The sequence below is a fragment of the Nematolebias whitei genome, chromosome 15, assembly GCF_014905685.2.
Source record: "Nematolebias whitei isolate Nwh7 chromosome 15, NemWhi1, whole genome shotgun sequence".
NCBI lineage: Eukaryota > Metazoa > Chordata > Actinopteri > Cyprinodontiformes > Rivulidae > Nematolebias > Nematolebias whitei.
The window spans coordinates 29,042,709-29,059,861 of NC_056512.1; the positions used below are offsets into that span (position 1 = coordinate 29,042,709).

General features: G+C 39.3%; 2 protein-coding genes across 2 annotated transcripts in view; one reads left to right on the forward strand and one right to left on the reverse strand.

The window, feature by feature from the left end:
• LOC119421599 (septin-9) overlaps positions 1-17,153 on the reverse strand; it is a 916,196-nt gene that overhangs the window by 120,234 nt on the left and 778,809 nt on the right. The window lies entirely within an intron of this gene.
• nup85 (nucleoporin 85) lies at positions 238-15,680 on the forward strand. Its single transcript, XM_037688940.1, has 19 exons — positions 238-399; positions 914-1,004; positions 1,096-1,252; positions 1,361-1,431; positions 1,509-1,552; positions 3,172-3,241; positions 3,362-3,483; positions 3,654-3,788; positions 4,996-5,118; positions 5,292-5,423; positions 5,512-5,615; positions 5,720-5,803; positions 5,886-5,951; positions 7,962-8,113; positions 8,237-8,354; positions 8,676-8,776; positions 13,578-13,729; positions 15,257-15,358; positions 15,513-15,680. Exons 1-19 carry the CDS (start codon positions 367-369, stop codon positions 15,609-15,611), a joined length of 1,956 nt encoding a protein of 651 aa, XP_037544868.1. The 5' UTR covers positions 238-366; the 3' UTR covers positions 15,612-15,680.

A 17,153-nucleotide genomic window follows, 5' to 3' on the forward strand; every position in this document is an offset into this window, starting at 1 on the left:
TTTTCGTGATTGTTTAGCATGCAGACGCAGACCTTAGAATAAGTCACAATTTCTGATTTAAAATGTTAAAGCTAAACCTGACTCATCAGAACTTTAATGGTTTCATTATTCGTGCAATTTCAAAAATAATATAGTTGCACATAATTTATTTTCTACGACACGGATGATTTATTTCGGTAAAACTGGTCGACCGAAAAATCAGGCATTGAAAAGGACAGCCCTTTATGACGCATGCGCAACAGCGGCCTTCCAGTGAAAAGACAGAGGCGCGTAATAAGGAGCACAGTGCACATGTGTTTAAAGGCATGTTTTTAGGTGAATAGTTTATAGTTTGGATTTGTTTTCTGTCGATACCATTGTTCCCCAATGGAGGAAGTTGATGTTGAGCCGGCGGTAACTGTAAGTTTTTTTTATTTGTCATATTTCTCTCCCAAGAAACGCCGGATAAAACCCACTGCTAACTTGCTAGGTGTAATCGTAGCAACCTGTTTTAAAATAATCAAGTCAATAATTATGTGTTCGTTAAATAACGCACACATTTTTAGTTGTTAATTGAAATGCAAAGGTTTAAACATATTAAAAATAGTTGAAAGTGCATACAATTTGACCCAAAGTAGATGTTTTACTTAAGTGTCAACAGAGTAAAAGAATTTAAACTTTTAAAGTGAAAATGGAGCTACATTCATTAATTTAGGACATCATGAATATGCAGAAAATTAACAATTTAAATCCAGTTTGTAAACATTCAGAAGTGAATGATTGGCTATATATTGTTATAATGTTGCTGGTAGTAAAATATGATTATAACTATTTTGTATATGGAACAGGTTTAGTAAAAGTTTTGTTTTGTAATTTTGAGCACCTGTTAACTAATATCAACATAAAGATATTTGGGTGTGTTTTTGAAATGCAGTATATTCCTGGAATCAGACCTGGAAATCACATGGGCTTTGCATGGGGTCCTGGTGATATCCTTGTGTATGAGACTCTATACAAAGCATCAGGTAGGTGTTTATAAAAATCCAAGCTCATCTTTAGGTTTTAAACGTTTTGCCCTTATTGTTTGTCTTAACCATCTGTGGTTCTGTGTTTCAGGAGCTAAAGGATCAGGTTGTGCTTTCATTCACATGGTCAGGAAAGATGAGGACATATATTCTCCTATTTTACGCAAACTGTTTAATGAGTCCCATCACATCTTTGTTGGGCTGCAGGCGATTAAAGAGGATCTCCCGAGCAAGAGCAAGAAACCACAGTAAGACTACTCAAAAGTTTATTTATTTATTCATTTCCATTTTATTAGCCTGACTCTTGTAAAAACAAGCATGAGGGGATTATATAATCTCTCTATCTTGTTTCACAGATTTGTCAGCATCAGCAGAAACTATAGGTCTGTAATTCGAGCCTGTATGGAAGAGCTTCAACAGGTTGCAGGTTAGTTGTTTTAACAATAAAAACCTTAGTTTTTTGTTCATATTTACTCGAGACTAATCATTTTCTCTTTTGTACAGTTTCAACAAAAGAGACAGAGATGTGCACACAGTATGGGAATCAGGTGTGCACTGTATTTGGCAATAAAACAGTCTGAAAATTAGATCTCAGTTAATATAGCAGAAATATTTATGATTTGAAGCTCTTAAATATGTATATTTCTTTTTTCAAGTCAATCAAAATGTCCTATTGGCTATAAAGGTTGTTTTTTTTCTTGAGCAAGTTCAGGCTTTTTCTTTATTTTCTCATTAATTTCAGGCGCATCTCAAAAAAACTAGAATATTGAGAAAAAGCCAAAGATTTTTGGCAGTTATTTCAGAAAGTGAAACTCGTATATTATAGATTTATTACCCATATAGTGAAATATTTCAATCCTTTATTTCTTGTCATTTTGATGATTATGGCTTACAAATAATGAAAAACCAAAACACAGTGTTTCAGAAAATTAGATTGTTGTGAAGAGGTCCAATATTGTAAACTCCTGTTGTCACATTCTAATTAGCTAATAGCTACAAATGTCTTTCCTCAAGTTGAGCCACTCCTGAACCAGAGACGTCAGAAGCGTCTTACCTGCTGAAGAGAAAAAGAACTGGACTGTTCCTCAGTGGTCCATTGTCCTCTTTTCAGATGAAAGTACATTTTGCAGGTCATTTAGAAATCAAGGTCCCTCTGGAGGAAGAGTGGAGAGGCCCAGAGTTCACGTTGCTTGAAGTCCAGTGTGATGTTTCCACAGTCAGTGATGGTTTGGGTCCACTGTGTTTTCTGAAATCCACAGTCAAAGCAAAATCATTTAGGACATTTTAGAGACGTCATGCTTCCTTCTGCTGACGAGCTTTATGTAGATGCTGATTTAATTTTCCAGCAGGACTTGGTTCTTGCCCACACTGAGAAAGTTACCAAAAGCTGGATGTGGAATATTCTAATTGTCAGAGAATTTTTGGTCAAATATTAGAGATGTTTTTATTACTATGGCTGAAAACAAGAAGCCCAAGAAAACCATCTCTCAAGACACTGTCTTATCTCTGCCCATGAACCATATGTTTGGGTTATTGGAGAGCACTGGGTGAGAAGGTTGCAGCTGGCTCCAAGGACACCTTCTGAGCTCTGAACTCAGCAGAACTGATAAGGATATCGAGAAGGCAGCTCAGGGCAGATTCTTGTGGCTGGTATTCATGTATGTACATTTATGTATATTTATGTAACCTGTCTTGAAATTCTGTACTTGCACGTAAAATCCCAGTTAAAAATCGGCTGTCCAGTGTGGTACTTTTTGGGTAAACGGCATAAGCGAGTGTATTTTTCTCCCAACATTAATTTTCTGAGAGCCTGAATTTAGTTTTTTCATTATCTGTAAGCCAAAATCATCAACATACAAGAAATAAAGGCTTGAAATATTTTTACTGTGTATGTAATACAACCAGGTTCTTTGTTTAAAACCGGTCTCTTGTCAATGAGTCCTCGTGACTCAGTGAGACTAACCTGTGTAAATAAAGGTTAAATGAATACGAGTTTCACTTTCTGAAATGACTGACATAAAAACTCACAATATTCTAACTTTTTCAGATGCGCCTGTACTTTGGTAAAAACTAAAAACTTCCTCTCCTATCTGTCTGTATTCTAAAGATAAAATGAAACTTGCTTGATACCATTTTCTTAACATTCATCTCCCTGGTTTTGTCACAGGTCTCTATTCTCTTGGCCATAGAACTGATCTGGAATCTGTGTGAAGTGCTTTTCATCGATGCTGCTCCTGGTCAGAATCAGATTTTTGCGATTAGTTTAATTTCTTTCAATGCAGAATATGCCATTTAATTTGAATTAGAAGATGTGAAAACCTTAAAAGCAATGATTTAACATGTCTGTGTGTTCTCAGCCGGCTCTCTCCTGCTCCACCTTCTGGACTGGGTGAGGTTACACAAAGCGGATGTGGATGAGAAAGCCAAGCATGTGCTGCAAAGTGACAGCCCTGTTGAGCACAATGACTACTGGGATGTGGTATGTGCTTTATAAGTACTCTTATCTGTTTTTCATGATTGCTGCATAATAATAATAATTTTGAGAAAATGGCTTCTTTTTTTTGAACTCTCAGGCTATTTCCCTCAGTGTTTTTCCCAGACTTAGACTGCGATGGGAGGTCTCGCTCATCACATGTTTTGTGTGTGCAGGTGGTGAGCTACGTCCTGCAGGGAAGGTTAGAAGAAGCCAGACAGATGCTGGTGAAACAGGCATCACTGCAGCCTGCATCCAGAAACATGTACAAGCTGATGGATAACTTGCTCAGCAAGATGCCCTTCTACAATGTATGTATGCTTTTAGTTTAAATCATAACTGCGGGCTATAGGGGTAGCAGGGTTGCTTCACTTCAAAACAGGTTGCTGGTTCAAATCTTGGCTTAGGCTTCTCTGTTTGAAGTTTCTTTCCTTTAAATATGTGAAAGTTTTCTATTGATGGTGTGTTCTACCTTTTTTAATGAACAAAAACTCATCAGTCATTTAAGAAAAAAATGAGCTAAATGCAAAAGTAGTGCATAAAAAATTAAAAGTACAATTTGAAATTCTAAAATAGCTGATTTGACTAAAAATCGCACTTTTGCTGCATTGGTGTGGTGTTTTTATCGACAGCAGTCCACTGTATGCGTTTGCACTTATGTATTGTGTCTTGATGTATAATGAGGGTGTACACACTCTCTAACGTGACTGTCAGGCGCTGAAAGCCTCAAACAAAGGGCCTGGTTTAAGTTTTTTGAGCTTTTGGTGATTTCAGATGCCCAAGTGTGCACGAATGTTTTTGTCCCCCACTGCGAAGTGAAAAGGGGAATTGGAAATACCTTCCGTCTGTTCGTCCATTAATGTTGTGACTGCAATAGCTTGATAAATAAGTGAGGTACCGACTTCCATTTTGCTGTGTGAGTGCAGCTAGGCATCAGAAAGGTTCCTTGCGAAAACTGAGTTGCCACGTCAAAGGTCAAGATGGCTGCCGCCATATATGTAAACTTGTGAGCTGGATAACTTAAAAAATAAGCAACGAGCCAACTTTCTTTTTGTTGTGTGGCTGCATCTAGGCTTAAGCAAGGGTCCTGTTGTAAACTGGGTTGCCAAGTCAAAATCCAAGATGGCTACCACCATGTGTGTGCATGTGTAAACTAGCCACCCCTATCATTTTATGATGGGACGGACAGTAAAACCAGTTGAATAGCTTACACCAACAACATTAAGGTTTACTTGGATTCCCTTTTCAATTCCATTCCAGAAAAACACTCATCTCAGAAACAACAAACATTTACCATTCAAATCCCTCATCAACGAGGGAGATAGGTGTACCATTTATTATTTAAAAATATCCTTTAAATGCATTGTGCTTCAATCTTTCTGCAAGACTATGAAGGTTTTTTTTTCTAACTTCATCTGTCTTTTTAGATCAGCAAAGTTTTTAATTGTACTATTTTGCACAAATAAACCAAATGTCAGTCAGCCAACTTACATTAACTTCTTCATGATGTTCTTTCAGCCTGGTGGCACTCAAACGCTAACAGAGTTTGATGTGAAGTGGAGGAACTGGCACGAGGAGGTGGACCGTTGTCTGAAGGACAACTCGTTTGCAAGTAACCGGCACCTGGAGCTCATCTGTAAGGTCAGTGACCTCAGGCCAACATCAGGCCTTTTAAGAACAACGTCAGTATGTTGTAAGGTGTCAGCACTGTTCCACTGTGATGTCGTGTGAGTCGTTCGTTTGTTTGTTCTCGCTTTCAGCTATTAATCTAACATTTTAAGCCTTTTCTCTTCTGCTTGTTCATTTAATCTTAGATCATTCTGGGTGACGAAGACACTTTACTGGAGCACAAGGAGCTGCTCAGCACCTGGTATCACTTCCTTGTCACGAGACTGCTCTACTGCCACCCCACAGTGAAACCCACCGAGTTGCATTTCTATGCACAGGTACGCTGCAGTCTGCACTGCTCAGCATTACAACTCACTGCTGCTGTGTTCCTGTTTCACTTCACCTGTGTGGTTGCTTACACTGCAGTCATGCATGACAATGTTTCTGGACTCGGGCGTGCCAGAACCTTTAGACAACATCCTCCTAGCTGCCTTTGAGTTTGACATTCATCAAGTCATCAAGGACTGCAGGTAACCCAATGGGATTACTTCAGAAATACTCTGCACATTTGTAGTACTTAACAAGGCACATACAGTACTTGTGCAGTATTTGAAGTTTTTCATTGTCCCCTCAGCATTGCTCTTAACAACTGGTGGTTTGTGGCTCATTTAACGGACCTGCTGGATCACTGCAAACTCCTTCAGTCTCATAATCTGCAGTAAGGCTGCTTCTGAGTTGTTTTAAAACTGAAGATAAGGTTACATACTTTAACCTGATGTTTCTGTATGTTATTTGTGCAGCTTTGGATCCAACTTGAGAGAGTTTCTGCTGTTGGAATATGCTGCTGGATTATTCACTCACCACAGGTAAGCTTTTCTTAAAGTTCATTATGTTAATTAGACCTTACAGTGATGCGTTTACATCAGTTTGATAAACATGTGACTTCCAGTGTTTATTCACGACAGTTCACATCTGCACAACACTTTAAGTTCAAGTTGGTTTATTGTCATTTCACCACTTGTGGTATATGAGGTGGAATGGAATTATGTACACAGGGTCCCAGTTACATCCAACAATAGCAACAATATAAAATGTAAAAAGAAACAGTAAATATCTGAGATATATTCTAAACACTAATGATTAATTTCAGCTTCAGTCAGTGATGCACACACACAACTTCGCTGTGTGTGTTTTTTACATTAAACTTGCAGATGTGGGATGCTGTCTATCATGGTGCACTAAGATTCATAACTGGTTGTAAATACCATACCATCACTGCACTCTGTACTCACTGGTCAGAGTTGGTCATCATGATGCACACGTAGACTCTCACACTGGTTCTTCACTGGTTTCTTTCATTGGTTCTTCATCTATGAATCCCTCCTTGGTCTGCTACCTTCTTGTATCTCCTCCCACTTGTCACGTCGTCAGTGCAGTTACAGTGTGCGCTCTCAAGACATCATTACCTGCAGCGATCCCTCAGTGCAGACGGGACTCATCAAAAATATATTTTCTTCCTCAGAACCTGGAACACCTTGCAACAAGATCTGAAGCTGTCCACTTTGATTTCTTTAAGGGATTTTAAACAATTGATAAGGTCACTAGGAAAATCTTAACATGTTAGATTTAATATAATAATAGTCATAACATGTTCTTGTTTTTAGTATTTACCTTGTTTTATAAGGCACTTTCATTTTATTGTTTTTAAAACACTGTTTGTACAGTAGTCCCTCGTTTATTGTGGGAGATTCGTACCCTGAAGACCCGCGATTTGTGAAAAACCGTGAAGTAGGAATAGTAGTAAGTAGTTGTTTATTTTAGTATTTTTATATATAGATATTAAGGTGTTTTAAACCCTTCCCACACTCTTGCAATATTCTAAACAATGTTTCTAAACGCTCTAAAAGAGCAGAGTGTCATGATTTCCCTCTCTGTGCCTCGCTGCTCTCAGCCGCCTGCAAGGCAAGCGCTCTTGGCCACGCCCATTTCTCCACTCTGCACGCAGATCAGCTGCAGGAGGAAGTTTATCCTGCAGTATGGGCTGCACAGAGGTGCAGGAGGTGCTAAATAATTTAAAGTAATTTATTTTAAATAAAAATTACATGCTGATCGTGAGGCTCATCCATCAATCAGCCAGTTGTGTGTCATGCCCAACCTTATTTTGAAAAACAGCGATAGAGCGAATCCGTGATAAACAAACCGCGAAGTAGCGAGGGGCTACTTTAATTGCTTTTATTGTTGTATACACTATATCAGGGCTATTCAATCTGGCCCACTTCATTAAAATTTTTTATTTTTTTAAATTAATTTTTTGGTTTTGGGTTTGTTTTTGTTTTTTTTAATTGCTTTTATGATTCAATACAATAAAATAAACAAATTTAAATTCTAAACTTTGGTTTATTTACACAATGATTTTAATCGCTGGATGTCCGGCCCCCGAGCTGTTGGCTTTCAGAAACTGTGCCCCCCTGAGCAGTTTAGTTGAGTAGCTCTGCTCTATTTGTTGTCTGTCTAAAACAAGTCTCTCTTGAAAATGAGTCCTCGTGACTCGGTGAGACTACCTGTTTAAATAAAGATTAAATAAAATAAAAATAAACTGGTTTAGTGGACATTTTTTTTCAAGAAAACACGAGTAAGGGATTATTTAACTGATTGCTACATACGATATATCAGAAGAAAATAAATATAAGGTAGTAGTAGCAAAATAGTGTTTATTCGTATGAAATATTTGTAACTCACGTAAAATTAACGCTGTAAATTAACGTGATCAAAAAATGTTTTATAGAGCATTGAAATGTAAAACAGTATCAATGTTTCACAACATGAGTTGTGTTCATTATAATTTCAACTTCCTAACTCTGTTTTTGTGTGTTTAGTCTCTGGCAGTGCGCTGTGGATTACTTCGATCACTGTCCTGAATTTGGACGCGTCTATCTTGAGCTGCAGATCGAGCGTGTACCTTTGGACACGGAGCGCAAAGCGCTCAAAGTGCTCCGAATTTGCGAGGAGAGGCAAATGTCAGAGCAAGGTAGAAACTATTTGTTCTTGTTTTGTTTTCACCTTTAGCACACAAATAAAGGCACAAAGGTCAAGTCTTTGTGCCGTTTAGTCCTAAAAATGTGGATTGTTTTGTTTTGTTTTTCTCCCTAAGTGCGGAGTATCTGTAAGATCATGGCCATGCGGGCTTTAAGGAACAACAGACTGGGTTCTGCTCTCTCCTGGAGCATCAGAGCTAAAGATGCTGCCTTCGCAACCCTCATTTCAGAGAGGTTAGTGCCTATAAATGTGTACTTACCTAAAAATCTGCAGACACAGAGGATATTTCTTTATATGTCAACATTATGTTTTTCCATAAACATGCAAGTTTTAGTCCTATGTGAAAGTGCTTTTCTTCATTATGGACTCTTATTTCTGCTCCATCACACGGTTAATGCTTTGGCAATAATGAATATTATTAAAATCATATGTTTACCTTTTACATAACAGTGTAAAACATTTAACAGATCTTGTTCTCTGAGATGCATTACAGCCTAGAGGTTGCCCCGTTTCCAAACAATCTTAGAGAATACTCTCCGTGTTTCTGTGTTAAGGTTTTTGCAGGATTATTGCGCCAAAGGGACCTTCTCCGATCTGGATCTGATTGACAACTTGGGTCCAGCGATGCTGCTCAGCGACAGGCTCACTTTCCTTGGTATGAACGGGAAAATCCCGGACACACACACACACGCACTGCAGTATTAGGAGCACAGTCCTCCCTGTGTGTGACGAGTTCAACCCAAACACGAAGTGACAGGACATTCAGTGAGCAGATGTGGTCTAAGACAGCTTCCCTCTTATTTTTCAGCGGTCATATGAGACTCAGACAGAAACAGCTGTGCTGTGCTCCGTGCAACAGCATGTGATGAGTATTACTGAGAGATAAACCCTTTATCATTTATTTGTCACCCTAAATGTCTGCTTACTAGAGGGAGTGGGGGTGCAGAGGTTAGATGAGGTGAGCCTGTGATTGGGAGGTTGCCGGTTCAAATCTCCGGACCGACGGCAAAAATGTGGGTAGCAGAGTGTCCGCGGGGTCTTGAAAGTTATTAAAAGTTGATAAATCAAATTTGGGAAAATTAAGGGTCTTGAAAAGTATTAAAAAGTCTTGAAAGCGATTTGATGAGGTATTATTTTTTTTGCTGTTATTCTAGCTTTAAATAATTTAACAGCAAAAAGTATGTATGACTAATATTTGTTTTCCTCACCGCGGAGGATTCGGAAACTGCTTCGCACAAATTTAGAGTGTCAGGTTACAACAGCCTTAACGGCTAGGCCTATCTTGTGCGCATGCGCGGCTGCTTTGAGTCTGTGTGTTCAAGTAAGTTGCCGCGAGACCGTGAGAACAATGGGTAAATGCAAGTTTTCGGACTCCTGGTTGGAGATGCCTGATTTTCAAGAATGGCTGAGGCCTGTCGCCGAGAATAACCGCGAGGCTTATTGTACATTTTGTAAAAAAAAGATGAGCGTAGCCTCGATGGGCATAAACGCCTTGAAGTCCCATATGACTGGAGCTAGCCACAAAAGTGCAGCTAGCCGCAAAACGCAGATGTCTATCAGCAGTGCAGCAGGCCACAGTGGAGCGTGGATTCTCAGTTAACAAGCAGGTCGAAACCTGCAACATACACGAAGAGACGATGGAGGCTCTGAGGTTGATCTGCGACAAGGTCAGTGTCTGTGGGGGTGTTCTGCAGGTACCTCTGACCAAGGAGCTGCTGGCTTCTGTTGCCTCTGCAAGGTCAAAGTACAGGATTTACCTGGAACAGCAACGAAAGAAGAAAGAAACTTCCACACAGAGCCTTAAGAGGAAAGCAGCTGGAGCTGAGTTAGAAGAGCTGAAAAAAAAGAGAAAACTTCTACAAGAGGTGTGCGATTCTCTGCAAAAAGATGCAGATCAGTTGGCAGAGCAGGCAGAGGGAAAGTCAGGTTCTTTAATGGCCCAACTGATCACCAAGTCCAATGTCTTGAGAAGGAGACGTAAAGAAAAACTCAGTGAGCTGGTGCAAACTGAAGAGTTGCTGGAATGCAAAGCAACTGCACTGAGGCACATGTAATGATTACTGTGTTTATTTCTTATTCGCCATTGTTCAACCAAGTTACTTTAAAATAACTACGAGTCTTGTTGTAACCTAAGCTATATTTTCTTAAACCTAGTCGTGGTTCAGTTTCTTCTTTTGAATTTTTTTCTATCCACTGTATCTCAGTTCTGTTGTAGGTTTGAGATTCACGGATTTAATTAAAAACAACAGCAGTTTTGTAAATCAAAGATTTGTTGCTTAATAAAACAAAGTGACGATAAGGTCTTGAATTTATTTTGGAAGGTCTTGAAAAAGTCTTGAAAAGGTATTGAAATTAACTTCATTATTCCTGCATATACCCTGGGTAGGAAAGGTGATGCACCCACTCCTGCCTCCACCCTCATTTACCCCACTCTGGGCCCTTGAGCAAGGCCCTTGACTCTCTAGTTCCTCCCCAGGCTGCCTGCGATGGGAAAAATGCAGAGAATTAAATAATATGGATTAAAAACACAAAGTTTGTTTTCTCAGTCATCCAGGTATATAACAACAGCTTTGTTGTTATATACCTGGATGACTGAGAAAACAAACTTTGTGTTTTTGAAACCATTAGTGAAAAGGCCAGACTTCAGGGGTATCTGAGGCAGGCTTGAAACACAAGAGTCAGGGTGGCTTCTGGGTAATACCAGATGTCTAGGCCTCAGACTGACGAAGCCTCTTGGATGAGGGGCGAAACGTTTCTTTTTAACAAAAAAAACGAAGTCCAGATGACATGATTCAACCTTTTTTGTTAATATGGATTAAAGTTCTCCGCTCGCTGCAACGTTTTCACGTCATCTTGAACGTGGCCAGGATGGATTTCCATCATCTGCAGAAGGAGTGGGGGGGAAAAAAAACATGTTTTGTTGTGTCGTCTTGTTAAAGCTGTCCAATCGAATGATGATACTGACGCTGCTTTCAACCAGTAAAGAGAACCAGAGCCACAGTTTGACCCAGTCAGAGCAGTGTGGGTCCTGCTGTCTGGTTCATGGTGAGCCTGGGTGTGAGCAGCAGAGAGAAACTGCAGGTGAAAGCTCACCTGCTGTAAACCACGGAGGACAACCCCGATACCCTAACAGAACCGCCCGTCCCTTCATTCAGTCCAATTCAAAGTTTCTTTATATACAGGTCCTTCTAAAAAAATTAGCATATTGTGATAAAGGTCATTATTTTCCATAATGTAATGATAAAAATGAAACTTTCATATATTTCAGATCCATTGCATACCAACTGAAATATTTCAGGTCTTTAATTGTTTTAATACTGATGATTATGGCATACAGCTCATGAAAACCCAAAATGCCTGTCCCAAAAAATTAGCATATTTCATCCCACCAATGAAAGACACGTGTTTTTAATACAAAAAACGCCAACCTTCAAATAATCATGTTCAGTTATGCACTCAATACTTGGTCGGGAATCCTTTTGCATGAATGACTGCTTCAATGCGGCATGGCATGGAGGCAATCAGCCTGTGGCACAGCTGAGGTGTTATGGAGGCCCAGGATGCTTCGATAGCGGCCTTAAGCTCATCCAGAGTGTTGGGTCTTGCGTCTCTCAACTTTCTCTTCACAATATCCCACAGGTTCTCTATGGGGTTCAAGTCAGGAGAGTTGGCAGGCCAATTGAGCACAGTAATACCATGGTCAGTAAACCATTTACCAGTGGTTTTGGCACTGTGAGCAGGTGCCAGGTCGTGCTGAAAAATGAAATCTTCATCTCCATAAAGCTTTTCAGCAGATGGAAGCATGAAGTGCTCCAAAATCTCCTGATAGCTAGCTGCATTGACCCTGCCCTTGATAAAACACAGTGGACCAACACCAGCAGCTGACATGACACCCCAGTGAATGTGGAAACTTGACACTGGACCTCAAGCAATGTGGATTCTGTGTCTCCTCTCTTCCTCCAGACTCTGGGACCTTGATTTCCAAAGGAAATGCAAAATTTACTGTAATCAGAGAACATAACTTTGGACCACTCAGCAGCAGTCCCAGGCGAGATACTTCTGACGCAGTCTCTTGTTCAAAAGTGGCTTGACCTGGGGAATGTGGCACCTGTAGCCCATTTCCTGCACACGCCTGTGCACGGTGGCTCTGGATGTTTCTACTCCAGACTCAGTCCACTGCTTCCGCAGGTCCCCCAAGGTCTGGAATCGGCCCTTCTCCACAATCCTCCTCAGGGTCCGGTCACCTCTTCTCGTTGTGCAGCGTTTTCTGCCACACTTTTCCCTTCCCACAGACTTCCCACTGAGGTGCCTTGATACAGCACTCTGGGAACAGCCTATTCGTTCAGCAATTTCTTTCTGTGTCTTACCCTCTTGCTTGAGGGTGTCAATGATGGCCTTCTGGACAGCAGTCAGGTCGGCAGTCTTACCCATGATTGCAGTTTTGAGTAATGAACAAGGCTGGGAGTTTTTAAAAGCCTCAGGAATCTTTTGCAGGTGTTTAGAGTTACGTCGTTGATTCAGATGGTTAGGTTAATAGCTTGTTTAGAGAACCTTTTCATGATATGCTATTTTTTGGGACAGGCATTTTGGGTTTTCATGAGCTGTATGTCATAATCATCAGTATTAAAACAATTAAAGACCTGAAATATTTCAGTTGGTGTGCAATGAATCTGAAATATATGAAAGTTTCATTTTTATCATTACATTATGGAAAATAATGACCTTTATCACAATATGCTAATTTTTTTAGAAGGACCTGTAGCACATTTAAAAACAACCACAGCTGACCAAAGTGCTTCACAAGAATAAAACATTGTGGATAAAAATATGATAAAATAAATAAAATAGAGTTTAATAAAAATAAAAGTATGATAAAAGTTGCAGTAAAATACCAATAAAATATAAAACCAAGACAAACTGTCATGAAGGGGATGACATAATAAATTATTAAATGTGCACGTGTTGAACGTGTGTCCGCCTGTGACCAATTCACTGCAGCTGGGAGAGATACCTGAACTGGTACGCCATCACCCACTCCACCCGCTCCCCACCCCGCCCTCCCCGATACTTTTGTATCTAAAGTCTAACTTGTATTAAACGTTAATGTTTGCAGAGCACCGTCATCATACAGATGTTGGATGATGAGTTACAACAACATTTAATGGGATTAATAAAGTTTTGTTTAATTGAATTGTACCTCCCTGTCTGAACTGTAGAAAGACTCCTACCTCGCTCACATTTCCAGCTGTGACTCTGCATCTTCAGCAGAAAATCTCCTGCCATGAAGCACATATAAAAAAGCAACCACAGAACCCCCTTCCCCCGCTAAATTTTCACTTTCCATATTTTCTCTGAATTTCTTAGTGCTCATGTGTGGAAAATGGCTTTACATTGTTTAGAATGTGAGCATACCAGTTTACTTTGCACTGTTGTTCATGGTCTAAACATGTGTTTAGGGAAGTACCGCGAGTTCCACAAACTGTACGGAGAGAAGCGTTTCAGGGAGGCCGCTAAGCTGCTCCTCTCCCTCATGACAGCGAAGATTGCTCCCCGAAGCTTCTGGATGACGCTGCTGACCGATGCTCTGCCACTGCTGGAGCAGAAGGAGGTCAGTGTGTTTTAGTTTCCTCTTCATTCATTATCAAAGCAAACCGAGTATAGACGGGCTGCTATATTAAGTTTAACTGTTTGGTTTAGAATGATTTGTTGCAGGAACAATAGAGAACTGTAAAAAGTTATTATTATTATTATTATTATTATTATTATTATTATTTTTTTTTTTTTTTCAGTTTTAATTATTATGTAATGTTTTTGGTCAAAATTGTGGTGCTTTATGCACTTAATTTGACACACAAATAATGTTGAGTAAAATTCACAGCCAACAACTGGCAAATTAATGTTTGGCAAGTTTGATAAAAATGACAAACTGATAAATAATCTCAAAATATTCCATATATTCTGTTTTTATTAAATAGGATTGTATTTCCATTTAAATGAGCCATTGTTGAAGATAAAATCTATAGTTGTAAGAAATGGGTAGTATTCAGAACAAAATAACCTGCGTTGGGTAACCACTAGGTGTAAAAAAAAAAACTTCAGACTTTAATCCATGTTTCTGTCAAATGGGTCATTTCAGATGAACTCGGCTTCTAATCTGGATTCAAAGATGTGATAAAATTCCATCGCATGAATAAAAATGGACTCTTGATACATTTGGGTACAATAATACAGATTCAATGTTTAAATTTGTGCAGGGCTTAATTTGTACACCAATCAATGCCGGAATGTAAATAGTGGGTGGGCTTGGGGGGGGGGGGTTGTCTGGGGTTCCTCCCCCAGAAAATTTAGAAAAAAAAATAGATGTATTTTCCTGCATTTAATGGTTGTTAACACATTTACCTACATTTGTAAACACTCCGTTTCTGTCCCCCTCCCCCTTACTTGAGGGTTCCGAGCTGACTCTTCTCCACTGAATTCACTGTCCTGTTGTCTGACTCCACACGTGAAACCTCCAGGCGCCTCCGTCTGTTCATGGCTGCTGCCTGTGTACGACTGCCTGGTTAGGTCATTCAGCACTCGCCCCCACCACTCTTTTAGGGGCGGAGACATTTTTAAGGGTAGAAGCAGAAATTCTTACTTGAAGCGGCAGCTCATTTGTGATATTAATAAGCCGTAAGTGGCTGTTGTGTTTAAAATTAGTGTTTATCTAATTATTTTCAGTTTACTGATCCAATATAAGTTTTATTCTTTCCAGACAGTCATATTTGTTCATAACTTTATTATTAGTAAGCCTGAGAGATACCGGATCCAAACAAACAGTTACCAGAACACACCCTGTCAAAATGAGAGAGTTCCCGGATCCTGTTCCGGCATGATCCAGCTCAAATTAAGCCCTGCATTTATGGCTTTAATCTAGGTTCTGTTTAATATATAGATGTACTGAGCAGGTTCTTAAAACTGAAATATTTCCCTGCTGCTTTGATTCCATTGATTTATTTTTATAATTGCATTTGTTTCTTTAATGGTGCTCTTATTGGTGTACTGATATACTTGATGTACATTGTATCTAATCAGATGGTTTTTATTTGCATCTCACTGTTGTGTTAAATAAAATTACTTAAATTCTTCTTCTCAGGTGATCTTCTCCGCAGACCAAACTTATGAGTTGATGTTCTGCTTGGAGGAGCTCACCTCCTCTCTGAACGCTGCAGCTCCTGGAACAGACCGACCCATGCAGGTAAACATCCTCATTAAGTCGAGCATCCGGCTTTGTTTGGTTGTTTTTTTTCAATGTGTAGACGAGTTAAAATCTCAGCTTATAATAGTTTAAAACAGTAAACAGCGCCTACAATGTGTTCTGCGTTTTATTCACGGGTGTCTTGTGTTTTCAGGAGGACGACATCGAGGTGACCAAGGTGGAGCTGCTGAGACTCGCTCTGGCCAGAAATTTGGCTTCAGCCATCGTCAAAGAGGGAACAATAGAAACATGAGGGGGGTTGATCATTAAAAGAAAGTTATGAGCTTTTTTTTTTTGTACTGTATATAAAGCGACGTCATCAAAGTGTACTTTTTGATAATAAAATACTTTTCATTCTCTTCATTGAGATCATATTTATACCATTAAGAGTAACTTCTCAACAGATGTTCACAAAAATAAATTAAGCTGAAAACAAGCACATCACAAATTATTAAACCTTTTATTTATATAGTTAGTTCCGACTGAGCCTCATTTACAAGAGACCTGTTAAGAGACATGTCCACATAACTTGCCTTACAAGAAAAAGCAAGTACTTTATTACACAGTGCACATTAGACACGTCTTTACATCCAAGTAACATTCGAGGAAACTGGATTGGAAATTTTCAGATCCTTTTCGTTGTAAATGTCATATTTTATATAAAGTCATACTTATTGGTATGTTAATGTGATGTTTTTCTTTTCTTACAAGTCAAAGAAATCATAATTTACTGAAGTATTTCAAACCTTCCAATATAGCAGAATTTAATCAAATGTATTCAGTTTGGATGAGGACACATTTATCTACAAAACACAAAAGTGTCAGGACAAAACCAACACCCGGAGCCTTGTAGTCTGTAAATATAACCGGTGAGGGTATAAAAACATTTAGTTTTCAAAATGCCGGACATCCAATCTGAGTTACCCAAAGATACAAACGGATCTGAATGCTGCTCATTTTGCGTCCCACTAATGACTTGGTTACTAAGTGGTGAAAATATTCTGTAAACATGAAAACAGTAAAAATGACAAATCATTTCAGTAACTTGTGTAAGGCCATAGAGTGAACAGAATACTAAAAACAGTACAGCAGCACACCGTTCCTTTGCTCCACACTTCAAAGTAAAACCTCGTATTTGGTTCAACAGTCGTTTGAAGTGAGGTTCTGTGGAGAAGTTATAAACATTTAACATCTTACCTGTTGTAGACAGCTCTTCAAAAAACCTCAGTTTAAAGAACAGTGCTCCCTCACACCTATTGCGGGAGTTACGTTGAGACCTGCGCGGTACGTGAAAATACGCCAAGCAGCGGCTTTTTCAAGCGGCTGAGTGGTTAGCGCAGTTGTCATCCAGTGCAAGAGATGGGGGTTCGAATCCACCAGTAGTCACATGTCAAAGTGTCCATGGGCAAAACGTTGAACCCCTCATTGCCTTCGATGCGTGTCCCGTCGGTGATAAAGCTCTGATTCATTCAATCTTTATTTAAACAGGTTAGTTACAATGATTAGTCTCTTTAGAATGATTTGTTCAATTAGATTTGTGTAGATTTAGTAGGGTGCTGTGTGAATGTGTAAATGAGGACAGATTATAGTGTAAAGCGCTTTGAGTGTCTTGATAAGATAGAAAGGTGCTATATAAGTACAGTCCATTTATATTTTATTATTTATATAGGTTTAAGGCTTTATTTACCCTTCCCACTCCTACAAACCTTTCCCACTTGCTTATAAACACATATGCTCTTAAACACTTGGGTGATGATGATGATACAATGCTGCACAGCACACTATACATATATAT

Bases quoted from the DNA above. Each gene is read 5' to 3' on its own strand.
- nup85 (XM_037688940.1), top strand. From the start codon at position 367: ATGGAGGAAGTTGATGTTGAGCCGGCGGTAACT. The intron at 5,616-5,719 runs GTAACCCAATGG...TTGTCCCCTCAG, and splicing joins CAAGTCATCAAGGACTGCAG to CATTGCTCTTAACAACTGGT. The intron at 15,359-15,512 runs GTAAACATCCTC...TTGTGTTTTCAG, and splicing joins GAACAGACCGACCCATGCAG to GAGGACGACATCGAGGTGAC.